This window comes from Mustela erminea, chromosome 4 (genome assembly GCF_009829155.1).
Source record: "Mustela erminea isolate mMusErm1 chromosome 4, mMusErm1.Pri, whole genome shotgun sequence".
NCBI classification, from domain to species: Eukaryota; Metazoa; Chordata; class Mammalia; order Carnivora; family Mustelidae; genus Mustela; species Mustela erminea.
The window spans coordinates 151,005,366-151,018,148 of record NC_045617.1 but is presented as its reverse complement, the minus strand read 5'-3'; the positions used below and the strand labels follow the sequence as shown (position 1 = coordinate 151,018,148).

The window sequence follows — 12,783 nt, the reverse complement described above, 5'->3', positions numbered from 1 at the left end:
GCAGGAAGGAAACTGGCAACCACCGGCACTCGTTCAGGACCCACCACTCACGCCGGTGTCTGTCCGCGGGGCGCCTGGAGCCCCCCGCCGCTTTGGAGTGAGCCTGGCACTGCGACCGCAGGGGCCCCGCGTATGCGTGGGGAGGTGCGGGCCTCCATCTGTGCTCAGATCTGAGCGTCCCAGAGCTGTGCCCCCACACAAACACCACGGGAGCCACCGGTGCAATTCAAGTTTCCACCTGGCCGTATTTTAAAAAGGGAAGTTAATTTTAGTATTTTATTTAGCCCCCAATACAATCATTTCCACGTGTAACCAGTCTAAGAATGAGGAAAGAGGTATTTTCCGTCCCTTCTAACAGGTGTATCATTTGGCGAGCTGCGCATCCTCGCTGGGACCCGCCGCATTCTCGTGCTCCGTGGCGGCGCGGAGCTGCCGGCTCTGGGAGGGCGGGGGCGGGTGGCTGCCCCACCCCCCGGGGAGGGTCAGGGCGGTTGGGAAGGAAATGGGGTACACACAGCAGCTCAGGGGCAGAGCAAGGGAAACAGCGCAGGGCGGATGGCTAGCGTCAGAATGGGGTTCCCCTGGGTTTCATGCACAGATGCAAGGAGTGGATGGACCGTGGCCTGGACCGTCAGGTGGGGGCAGCACAGGGGCTGGGGGCACGTGCCCTGAGCCAGGAGACTCGGACTGACCCCCGCATCGTAGCTCTCCAACTCTATGACCGCAGGGAAGTCGGTTCACATGCTGTCAACTGAAGGTGATCACACCTGTCCCGAAGGGCTGTTAACAACGGAAGTGCACGGTCTGGGAACACTGGCTCCCCGGCTGGCGGCGGCAGAGGTGAGGAGGCCTGCCTGGGTGGGTAAGGTGAGCGGGGAAGGGAGGCAGAGGAGGGGCCGGAGAACCCCTCCCTCCGCAGTCTGGACTTTGACGCTGAGCGCACACCTGAGAGTGGAAGCTGGTGGCTCCCACCTGCTCAGGGGACAGGAAGCAATGTCACCTCCCTGTGTTTCCTCCTGGAACTCTCCACCCCACAGCGGTCAAGGGTGGGGTTCCAGGAAACCCATCTCCCTGTGAGCTCATACATGCTGGGCTCCCCACCCCAGGGACAGAAGGACTCGGCAGGAGTGGAGGACAGGCTGACCAGGCCCCTGCTGGGAAATGCTGGGTCACTTCCAGTGCCCTGGAGTTTGAACCCCCTCAGCTGATGGGTGGTGGCCGGTGGCTTCCCAGGCCGAACCCTCCTGCTTTCTTGCAGCCTCCTATTGTGTTCCCTCCGTGACTCACGCAGGAGTGACAAATATCAGGGACAGAATTTGTGTGGCCTGAGGCAGAGGCCTCTGCAGACAGGCTGCGGACAGGCTGTGGACGGCAGCGGCAGCGGGATGCCCTCTGGGCCTTCCCGTGAGGAGCACCCCCATCCAGCGCGCAAGGGAACCCTGGGGGATGCAGTAACCCGCGCCCGTGGACGCACCTTCTGCCAGGCTGCCCCTCCCCCCACCTTCCCGGATGGGGGCCCAGCTCTCCTGCCCGGCGCTGCCTTGTGTACCCTGCAAGAAGGAGCCCATCCAGCCTCTCATGGTCCCGGTGCCCCTGGGCCCTCTGGGGGAGACGCGCTGTGAGGAGCACGGTGAGAAGATTTACTTCTTCTGCGAGACCGATGCTGAGTTGCTCTGTGTGGCCTGTCGGCAGGGTCCCTCCCACCGCACCCACCCTGTGGCCGTCCTCGACGGGACCATTCAGCCCTACCGGGTAAGATGGACGGCTTTTGGGGGGCCTGTGTGGGCTGGGACAGCGTCCTGTCGCCCGCCGTGCAGGGCACGGGGAGGGATCTGGATGAAGGACCGTGGTTCCCCGTGGACGTGCGGCCGTTCACAGGCTCAGGGGGACCTCAGCCTCACGGGGCCCCGCGGCCACCGGGCACAGAGAGCTGCGTCCGTGAACGAGTGCGTGGGACGGTCTTCTGCCCACTGTGGGCGGGTGACCTCGGCCTCCCAGGACCCACACAGGGTATGGGACTTGCCAAGGCCGAGACGGCTGGGCTGAGCGGGATGGGAGGGGAGAGCACGGGCGGCCCGCAGGCGCCCCTCTTCCTTGTGAGGGGGCACGACACGGCCCACCTGGCCCCCCGCTCGCTCTGTCCATCCGGCGTCTGTCTACAAGTGATCTTCTCTGAAGCAGCTCTTGAGCCTTGGACTCGGCCTTACCCCCGCGACCACTCCAAATGCTGGCTCTGCCGTCCGCGCCCAGACTCGCTCCGCCTCGAACGCTCTCCCTGTGTCCCTTCTCCAAGCATCCTCCAATCTGCCAAAACACGCAGTAGACCATGTTGTTCCCCTGCGCCAAACCCTCCTGTGGGTCCCCGGCGCCAGGAAAGCTCGGGCATGGTCACTGGGCCCCAGGGCCACCTGAGGGACAGTCCAGGCGCGTGCGGCACGCACAGCCCGTCTCTAGACCCACTGTAAGCACCTCCTGTCTCTGCAGCCTCCCTTGCCCCTTGCCCCGCCGCCGTGTTCCCACCTGCTGCTGCCACCCGGGACTCCGCCTTCCCTGTACTGCAGGCGGGCGGTGATCTCCAGGTGATCTCTGCAGGACCAGGACCGCCCTGTTCACCTTTGAGTCTCTCTCCCCATCTGCGGCGCACCAGGGACTCAGCAGTTGCTCTCTGTGAACGAAGCCGCCGCTCCCTGCCCGTTCTTCTCCCGCAGGACCATCTCCGGAGCCAGTCGAGAGCTCCGTGCCTGGAGAAGAGCGAGATGGAGGCCACATGGCGGCGGGAAGACAGGAAGCTCCAAAAGCTTCTGGTAAGAGCTTCTGACACCTGGTCTTCAGGGGCTTGGGGGAAGCCTCCGGCAGGTACTCTTGGGCTGTCCTCATTCACGTCCTAGCCTCTCTGCGCGGGCATTCGGGGTCAAGGCTGTGGGATCCCAGAACTTCACGGCTGGAGATGGTCTGAGACCTGGCCCAGGACCCATCTTCTCAGCCGCTTTACAGAGAGAACAGGTCCGGGAGCGGGACGTCCCGCAGGGCCTAGCCCAGGTCATGATGACGTGGCTACAGTCCGGATCTCTCTCTCTCAGCACTTACTTATTTGAGAGAGAGAAACAGGAAGGGCAGCGGGAGAGAAACTGCAGCGGACTCCCGGCTGAGCTCAGAGCCCGCCCACGGAGCGGGCTCTCAGGACCCTGAGATCACGGCCTGAGCTGAAATCGAGTCAGACGCTTCCGCGACTAAGCCAGCAGGTGTCCCTAGAAGCCAGGTGTCTTGGCCCAGAGCCACTCTTCCCATCCCGTTCTGTGTGCCCTAAGGCGCTGCCTTCAGCTAGGAAGGGGTGGGTAGGTGTGTGCGGTGTCAGTGTCGCTGACCTCGGGGCTGGCCTGAGCACGTCGGGTGAGCTGTAGGGCCACCTCTCTGAGCTACACAGTCATCCAGGAGGAAAGCCGCAGTCTGAGAATTTCCGGTGCCCTGACCAAGGGAACAGAGTTGTGGGGCAGGGGGAGACCCGCAGCTCTCCTCGGCTCCCTTCCAAGCATGCCGTGCGGAGGGCGATGTCAGGGGACAAGAGCGAGGCCACACACTCGAACCACACTGGTTCCTTCAGTGGCTCTCGGACGGACGACTCCCACCGGCTCCTCCTGACTCTAGGGAAGGCATGTGAGGTGAGAGCCGTGTGGCAGATGGGGAAGGGTGCTTGAGAAGCTCAACACAGCGTTGAGGGCATTCTGGGGCATTGTTCTTAGACTCTCCGGAAAGACAGGGGCACAGCCCTCACCGCTGGCAAGTCTTCTGAGACCCGTTCTGCCACAGTACTGAGAGAGCTCGGGACTCCCTGTGCCTCTGAGTCGTGACATACAGGTGACCCTCCTAGAGACCAGCCTCTCCATCTCCCTCCTGGCCTGTTTCTCTGTTTACCCCTCGCAGACTCACATTGAAAGCAAGAAGCAGCAGGTGGACGCGGCGTTTGGGAAACTTCAGCGGGAGCTGGCAGACCAGCACAGTCTCCTGCAGGCCAGGTTGCGGGAGCTGGAGCTGCAGACCTGCATGGAGAGGGACCAGTACAACTCCAAGTTCTCCGAGGAGATCACCAGGCTCGGAGCCCAGGAGCTGGAGGAGCAGAGTCAGCAGCCAGCCAGCGTCCTGCTGCAAGTGAGGCCGTGCCCACCCCGTGGGCTAGGAGAGGGGCCAACCAGGAGGGGACACAGGCGGAGGGCCGGGGATGCTGGGACAGGCGGGAAGGGCAAGTGGCCGCTGGTTCGACTAGAAGGGACTGCTAGGTCTCGGGTTGCACCGGTCCAGAGAGCTTACAGACTGCAGACCCAGGGAGGCTGGATGACTTGTCCACCCACTGTGGTCGCATCAGGGACCTTGCAGTCGGGGGGCCTTGGGTTTGAGGACAGGCTCTTCCAGCCATGCGACCGGGGCGAGCCTCATGAGCCCCCTTAAATGTGGGGATAATAATAGCACCTCCCTCACAGAGCTCCTGCGAAGATGGTAGGAAACAGTCCATACGAAATGCTTAGCATGGTCCCTGGCTCACACAGATTATCATTCTTTTATCCCGTTTCACATCGGGTCCAGCGGGGAACTGGAGCCTGGACCCTGTTCCCCAGCAGCCCTCAAGCCCTGGAGGCAGAACACGGTCCCCAGGGAAGGCTAAGTCAAAGAAGCCAGCTCTAATGACCTGAGCAGGGTCCCAGATGAGGCGGGAGGCGGGATGTGACAGCCGTGTGATAAGTAGGGAACGGAGCAGACACAGGGCTCGGGAAGAGAGCTCTGAGGCCGGAGGATAAGGAGGACAGGCCGCGTGGAGTCTCCGGTGGGAAGGACGTGTGGACGCTGAGTGCATGTTCCTTCTCTTTTGTAGGATGTCAAGGCCGACCAGAGCAGGTAGGGCCTTCTCCCCAGTCCTGCCTCCTCGACACCCGGCTGTTCACTTTGTTCCTCTCACCTCTGTTCCCTGGACACAGACCGAGGGGGGCCCTCTCTACCCTGCCCCCCACAGAAATGCAAATTCGCTTTGACAGACAGACCGACACACAGTCTCCACCTAAAGGGCTGTGCTCCAGGAGTCCGTTCTTATTTATTTATTTATTTATTTTTAAAAAAGATTTTATTTATCTGACAGACAGCGATCGGAGAAGCAGGTAGAGAGAGAGAGGGGGAAGCAGGCGTCCCGCTGAACAGGGAGCCCGATGCGGGGCTCGATCCCAGGACCCTGGGATCATGACCTGAGCCGAAGGCAGAGGCTTTAACCCACTGAGCCACCCAGGCGCCCCCAAGAGTCCATTTTTAAACTAGTTGTTTGGTATCAGGCATACGGCTTTCCCCCGGAGGTGAAATTATAAGCCATAATCGTGTTTTTAGGCTCATGTAGGAACATCTGTTTAGTTCTCAAAACTACTGGTACTCGAGTGAGCATTGAAGAGCACGTAAACTGTAACTCCGAGGAGAGAGACTGTCTCTGAACGGCGGTGGCACGGACGTGGGAGACTGGCATGTGCTTCCCGTCCTTTCCTGGCTCCTCCATGTTCTTCAGGGTCTGCAGACCCACCACAAAGGGCAGCCCCTGGCCCCGTGCTGTCCTCTGCTGTTTGCACTTGTGCCTTCTCCGTGCTCTGCGAGGGGCACCTGTTATTCAGCCACAGGGTCTGGACCTGGGGTCCGAGGCTTGGGAAGGGTCTCCCAAACTTTCTTTTTTTTTCTTTTCTTTCTTTTTTTTTTTTTTTTTAAAGATTTTATTTATTTATTTGTTAGAGAGAGAGAGAGTGAATACAGGCAGGCAGAGTGGCAGCAGAGGCAGAGGGAGAAGCAGGTTTCCCACTGAGCAAGCAAGGAGCCCGATGTGGGACGATCCCAGGACCCTGGGATCATGACCCGAGCTGAAGGCAGCCGCTTAACCCACTGAGCCACCCAGGCATCCCGTGTCTCCCAAACTTTCAAAGAGTGTTTTGGGTATAGAGCTAAAGGGCTGTGCAGTCCTTTAGCTGGTCTGATGAGGGCGCCGAGCCTGCTTGTGGTCCTGCTGTCGGGGACAGGCAAGGACGGAGGTGTTACCTGTTTTCTCTCATCTCCCCTCCCCACCCGCTTTCCCCTAGTAATGAACAGCATCAGATTAGGAAGAGTTTTCCACCGACATTGTACTGTCCTCTAGAGGCAAACAGGGTAATGACCTCTGTCCCTTCCAGCCTCCATAGACCCCAAACATTCTCTTAGAGGACTTACCTCTCATTCTTTTTTTTAATTTTTAAAAGGATTCTATTTATTTGCCAGAGATCACAAGTAGACAGAGAGGCAGGCAGAGAGAGAGGAGGAAGCAGGCTCCCTGCTGAGCAGAGAGCCCTATGCAGGGATGTGGGGCTCGATCCCAGGACCCTGAGGTCATGATCTGAGCCGGAGGCAGAAGCTTTAACCCCCTGAACCCTCCAGGCGCCCCTACCTCCAATTCCTAAGGGCTGGTTGTCTGTAGGTATGAGACAAGGACTTTTGTGAGTCCAGAGACAATTTCTCCAGACCTTGTCAAGAAGATCCGAGATCTCCACCGGAAAACACTCTTCCTCCCAGAGATGCTGAGGACCTTCTCAGGTAAAGGGGAGGGCGGCAGCTTTCCCCATACCCCGCTGGTGGGACAGCCGTGTCCTCCTCCCATCACCACCTTCCCCCTGCTTGCCAAGCCTGGCTCTCGGTGTCTTCCCTCCCTTAAGCCTTCCCTTGGTGGTCTGCTCAGTGGGACTGGTCCCGAGAGCATCTTGTCTCCCCAGGGACCCGCACTGGGTCGAGTGTCCAGGCAGGTGACGGCAGCTTGTGTCTCAGTAGACCACAGCAGAGGGCACAGAGCAGACGGCCATCCCCCGTCCCTGGGCTCACACGGTTCCCAGCTCTGTTCTTGGGAATGCTTGTTGGAAATCACAAGTCACACAGCTTTCTGTTTCTGTTTCTCTCAGAAAACCTGGCGCACCATCTGGAAACAGACTCAGGTAAACCGCTGGGGGTTGGGGATTCCTTCTCTCCGTCCAGTCAGTCCAGAGCAGTTACGCCTGCGAAATCTGGAGCCTGACCACTGGGTGGTCTGCTCTCGCTTGTGCTGGTTATGAGACATGGCCAGCCAGTGTGCCTGCCGGTTCTGGTTCATTCTCCTTAAAATGGAGCACGCACTGGTTCGGACCCCATGGGCGGCCAGGTTCGTGCTTGTCCTTGTACGGATGTTACTGCCTCAAAAACACTCAAGAAACTCTTGCTTGCGCGTGTGTGTTCCGCCCAGCATTGCGCCAGACTCTGTCGACTTGAACAAATGTATGGGTTTTATTTTTATTTTTTTAAAGATTTTATTTATTTATCTGACAGACAGAGATCACAAGCAGGCAGAGAGGCAGGCAGAGAGAGGGGAGGGGGGCAGGCTGCCCGCCGAGTAGAGAGCCCAGGACCCTGGGATCATGACCCGAGCTGAAGGCAGCGGCTTAACCCACTGAGCCGCCCAGGCGCCCCAAATGTATGGTTTTTAAAAAACAGCGTCTGCTTTACTTGACTACTTGACTTGACTTAACGTGCCGGAGGACCACCGGGGCATCTTGTTCCAAGGCAGACTCCGAGTCCCCGGCCCCCTGGCCTGCCGGGCCCGGCCGCGCCCCGAGACGCAAACCCTCAGGACGCCGCACTGGCCCGCCCCGCGCGAGGCCGCGGTCCTGCGTCCGGGAACAGACCGCTGCATCCCCGCACCGCGTGCGCCCCGGGCGCGTCCCCCGAGCCCGGCTCTCTTCCCGCAGGGCCCGCCCCGCCGGACCCGCGCGCCCTCAGCCGGAGCCGGGCCCTCACCGAGGGCAGGAAGCCGGCGACCTTCATCCGGGACAAGCAGGACCTGCCGCACGGGCCCCCGCGCTCCGAGGGTGTCCCGGCGGCGCTGGGCACCCCCCGGCTGCTTCTCAGGGCGCCACCGCAGGTAGGTGCCGCCCCGAGCCCCCGGGGAGGCGGTGGGCGAGGCGGGCGAGGAGGCGGGGCCTGAGCGCAGACCCGCCCCCTCGCACCTGCGGCTCCCGGCGCGCCCCCGCCCGGCTGCGCCCCGCCGCAGAGGGCACCCCGCCTTCGTCGCCCGCTCGCCGGCTCACTGCCCGGCTTCGGCCGTCTGGGGAACAGGCTCCTGTCTGCCTGCGCGGCGGAGGGCGGCGTCCAAGGGGCGCTGCCGCGGAGACCAGGGGGCTGCCTGGGCACACGGGCAAAGCTGGGGAGCCCGCGCGCTTTTGAAAAAGAGAACAAAACACCACTAGGCCCCAAACTGCCGGAGCTTCAGAAATATTCACTGCGGGGAAAGCAAAGCTGAGCCGGGCTTGCTCTAGTTGATATAGCTGACTGCTGGGTTCCTGTTCCGCCGCGCGCTTGGAGACGCTGCAGGCGCAGGGCCTCTTCCTCCAGCCCCGGGACGCCCACGTCCCCTCCTTTCTGACATTAGGTCACGTTTCTTTCTGGTAGAGGGTGTCTAATAAAGTGTAGGAACCGTCACACTTCTGCACGGCACGGGTCTCATCTGCGCAGGTCAGTGGGATCTCTGCGACCAGGCCGCAGTCCTGTCCCTGATGGCACTCTTCCCTAAGATGACATGCTGCTCAGGTCTAAGCAACCTCTCGGATAGCGCACTGACCTAGTGTTTTGGACAAGCAAGCCTTTTTTTTTTTTTTTTAAAGCGAATGAGCCACCTACCCTGTATTTCCAAGTGTGACTAAATTTAAGGTGAGTGGCTCAGGTAATTTAGGGGTGTGGATAGGCACAGATGGAGGCTCCGGGCCAAAATTAAACTACTCTGCATAAGAAAGAAAATGGAATTTGAAAGCTTAAGGAGTAGGAGGATGGGGACCTGCTTGGGGGCGGAAATCACCCACTGGTGATCCCACAGAGCAATGTGAAACTCAGGGTTTGTGATGTAAACCACCCTTTATCTCCGGCGGGGTAGCCTCAGCGGGTGAACCCTGGGCTCGGTGCTTCTGTAAGCATTGGGACTGTGAGAGCGCTGAGCTCTGTCCGCTTCCGGCCAGAGCACTGGGCTGCTGGCTTATGTGAGGGGCCGCCATGCACTTGGGGTGCCTCAGAGAACCAGAGCAGTGGTTGTGACGACCCAGGTGGGGTGTGTAGGAGGACTCGGTCCACAGCCCAAGAACCGTGATTACAGCAGCCTGCGAGCCCCAGCCGGGTCTCCCGCTCCCTGCTTTGCTCTGCACGCAGGGTGGCCTTCCTGTCTGTGGGCCGTCTTGCTGGCTTCACTTGTGCCCTTTATTTCCCACTCCTGCCAGTTCCCCCCTTTCCCTCGGACTTCAGGGCAGAGAGCTGTCTCAGTCATATTCCACGGGTCCTGGTGAGCAATCCGCAGCAGCCCAGGCCAGGTCCCCTCGTGTTCTCTACTGGGTTCTCTTTCCCATTCTCCTCACCCCCACGGGGGCGACTCTCATGTTTTCACACGTCCTCGGCTACAGGGGGAGCTCTGAACAGATACCTAGTACAGGACTGTTTCTACCTCTTTTTGAGCTACGATCTCGGGTTTAAGATCCAGGCATGTTGCTATACATACATCTAGTTTATGGCTTCTAATTGCCAGAGTGTTCTACAGAACACGTCAGCTACGTCTCATTATACTTCCTTTCAGCAAAGAACATGTAGTTACTGTCTTCTGCCCCATTGAGCGGGGAGCCTGATGTGGGGCACGATCCCAAGACCCCGAGATCATGACCTGAGCCGAAGGCAGACGTTTCACTGCCTGAGGCCCCCAGGCATCCCGACTTTTCTGATGACTTTACCTGATAACGACGCAGTTCACTGTTGACTTATTTCACAATCACATACAGATTCTTTAACCTGCCCAGGACCCTCTTGGCTGAGCCACCATCTACCTCAGTGCTTTACAAACCGTAGCATTTAACACCGAGTGAGAGTTTTATTCAAATCAAGTTCTGACTACAAAGGTGTAGGGAGGGACTTGAGATTTTCTGAAAGTGCCCAGGTGATGCTAGGGCTGCAACCAGACCCCTCCAAGCAGGGAACTACATCACTGCCCCCACCCCGCACACCCGATTGTGGACCTTCAATCCCAGACTCCTGAGAAGGGCTTTTGATAGGTTTGGTACTGACTTGTGTGCCAGACTGCAAGACTGCCAGACTGCCCATGTGTGTCTGGGGACCCTTGATAACCTCCACGGGGCCGATCACTGTGGCGGATCACTGTGGCTGACGGTTCCTACTACAGCTCGTAGCCCTTTGGCTTGGTCGTTATGGGGTCAAACCCTATGCTCTGCCAGACCGAAGTTACTTAATTTCTCAGAGTCTTAGTCTTCTGTGAAAAAGCAATCAAAATGCCTGCTCTATAGGATTATATGTGGCTTAAATGGATTAATAGGTGTAATGCAGTTCTGGAACCCAACCTCAATGTGGGGTAGATGGGTTTTCCTGACCCTGAGGCCAATGATGTGGACACCATCTAGGTGTCCGGCAGATTCCACTCCATTCTGGCACCATCTACACAGGGACGGCGTCGGATTTCCCGGGTTATGGGCTCAGGCCCCCCAGACTGCCGTCCACGTCAGATGCCTCACCCGCTGGCTATAAATCAGAAGTTCCCATGTCCCTCTCCTTGGGTTCCACTAATATTCTGGAGTGACTCACAGAACTCAGGAAACTTGTTTACTAACTGTATTATTGACCTATTGCAGATATTAAGGATCTGAATCAACAGCCAGATGAAGAGATACATAAGGGAGGTGGTGAGCGAAGGGACTTCTGTCTTCGTGAAGCTTGAAGACCAGCACGGCAGCGCGGGGGAGGCATCCTGGTCGCTGGCTGGGAGTCCTCTGTACGCCGTCCTCTCGAGTTTTCATGGAGGCTTCATTACGTAGGATAACTGATTAAATCAGTGGTCATCGGTGATGGATTCAACTTCAAGCCCCTCTCCCCTCCCCAGAAATCAGGGTGTGGGACTGAAAGTTTCATCCTTCTAATCATGAATGGAAGTTGCCTTGTTAACATAAACCCACTTGGGGTAAAGGGAGCCTGTTTTCAATAACAAAACACCCATCGCCCTCAGGGATCGGAAGAGATTTCAGAAACCGAGGACAAGAGACTGAAAATTGTAACAAGAGATGGTTTGGGAAATTCCAAGGTTTTAAAAGCCGTGAGCCGGAACTGTGGACAAAGACCAAAAATACACGAGAAATATATTTTGGTCAAACGCATAGTTCCTATACATCACAGTGTCACAGTGTGCAACGGGCTTGGTGCAGAGTGTGGTGTTAGCTCCGCAGGTGATGCTGTTTGGCTGTGCCCAAGACTCGCAGGAGGCCCAGTGCGTGGTCTGCAGAGCGGGAATCAAACTGCTCTGGATCCTTGAAATGTGCATCAAAGAGGACCTATTTATTATTATTTTTAACTTAAATTCAATTAATTAACATAAGATAATATAATGTATTGCTGGTTTCAGAGGGAGAGGTCAGTGACTCACCAGTCGCGTACAACACCGAGGGCCCTTCACTTGACCTGCCCTCCTTAGTGCCCATCCCCCGGCGACCGCTTCCCCCCCCCCCTCCAGCAGCCCTCAGCTTGTTTCCGGTGATTAAGAGTCTCCTAGGGTTTGTCTCCCTCTCTAGTTTTGTCTTACTTTATTTTTCCTTCCCTTCCTCTGTGTTCATCTGTTTTGTTTGTGAAATTCCACATATGAGTGAGATCATATGATAATTGTTTTTCTCGGACTTAGTTCACTTGCATAACACCCTCTAGTTCCATCCACATCGTTGCAAAGGGCAAGATTTCATTCTTTTTGATGGTTGAGTCATATTGCATTGTGTGTGTGTGTGTGTGTGTGTTTATATACCACTTCTTCATTATCCATTCATCTTCCAGAAAAGGGAAAAAAAAAAAGCCCTATTTAGGAGCCGGGTCACCTCTACTTACCCATTCTTTCACATACAACCGAAAAGCCCGTGATCTGGTGAGAAATCTGGGCTAAGTCCAGTGCCACACTCGGGGACGGAGATGACCGAGACCCAGGGCTCACACACAGCCCCCGGGTGAAGCAAGGAGAGGGGGCCGGACAGGTTCTGGTCAGGACTGGCTTTCTTGCATGTCCAGTGCTGGGGGCACTGCATTCAAAGAACACTGCAGCTTCCTTGCCGGAGGGTCACAATAGGAAGTTAAAAAAAAAAAGTATTCAAATCCACAGAAGAGTGAAAAAAAAAAAACCTAAACAGAAGCGCTGTGTATACTACCTTTAGTTTGGGACTAGGTGGCTATCAGCAGTGAATGTTATCTTTGTACAGTCTCCCTGTCCCACCCCCTTCTGAAAGAGGACACAGAGCTAATTATCTTCATGGTGACAATGAGGCCATTGCCACCAGGATCATTGGCTTACAGGCTTCTCTTTGTAGAGGGCTCCAGAGACTGGCTGGGTGGGGCCCGAGAGCCCTGCAGAAGGGTGTGGGAGAAGGGTGTGCTGGGTGTTGGAGAAGTCGGGTGAATGCCCCAGGGAACCAGGGCTCCTGCTGGGCGCCTGACTCAGCCTTGGGAAACCTTCCCCTCTGCCCAGGGCCCAAGGGCACAGAGGATCCCTCCCACCTTCCAGACCTTGCGACTTTACACCTGTCCTCACGGAGCCGTCCACTCCCGGCCCCAAGTATGGGCTTCTACCCGCGGACGCGTCACCTTGTTTCCCACAGGGCTGGGCACCAAGGTCATGCGTGGCCTCCCCAGCCCCTTGTGCTCAGCGGAAAGCACGGGCTCATGTTCTGTGAGCTTCCAGAGGCTTACTGAACCTCCCTA

At 57.6% G+C, this 12,783-nt stretch overlaps 1 protein-coding gene across 1 annotated transcript; it reads left to right on the top strand.

Annotated features, from left to right (window-relative positions):
• Positions 1-1,099: 1,099 nt before the first annotated feature.
• On the top strand, positions 1,100-11,168 carry TRIM15 (tripartite motif containing 15). The gene is given in 9 exon segments (XM_032341303.1): positions 1,100-1,481; positions 1,483-1,752; positions 2,709-2,804; positions 3,922-4,146; positions 4,865-4,887; positions 6,467-6,582; positions 6,942-6,974; positions 7,761-7,933; positions 10,686-11,168. Coding segments are annotated over 9 exon segments (1,047 nt in total). The 5' UTR covers positions 1,100-1,385; the 3' UTR covers positions 10,701-11,168.
• The last annotated feature ends 1,615 nt before the right edge of the window (positions 11,169-12,783 follow it).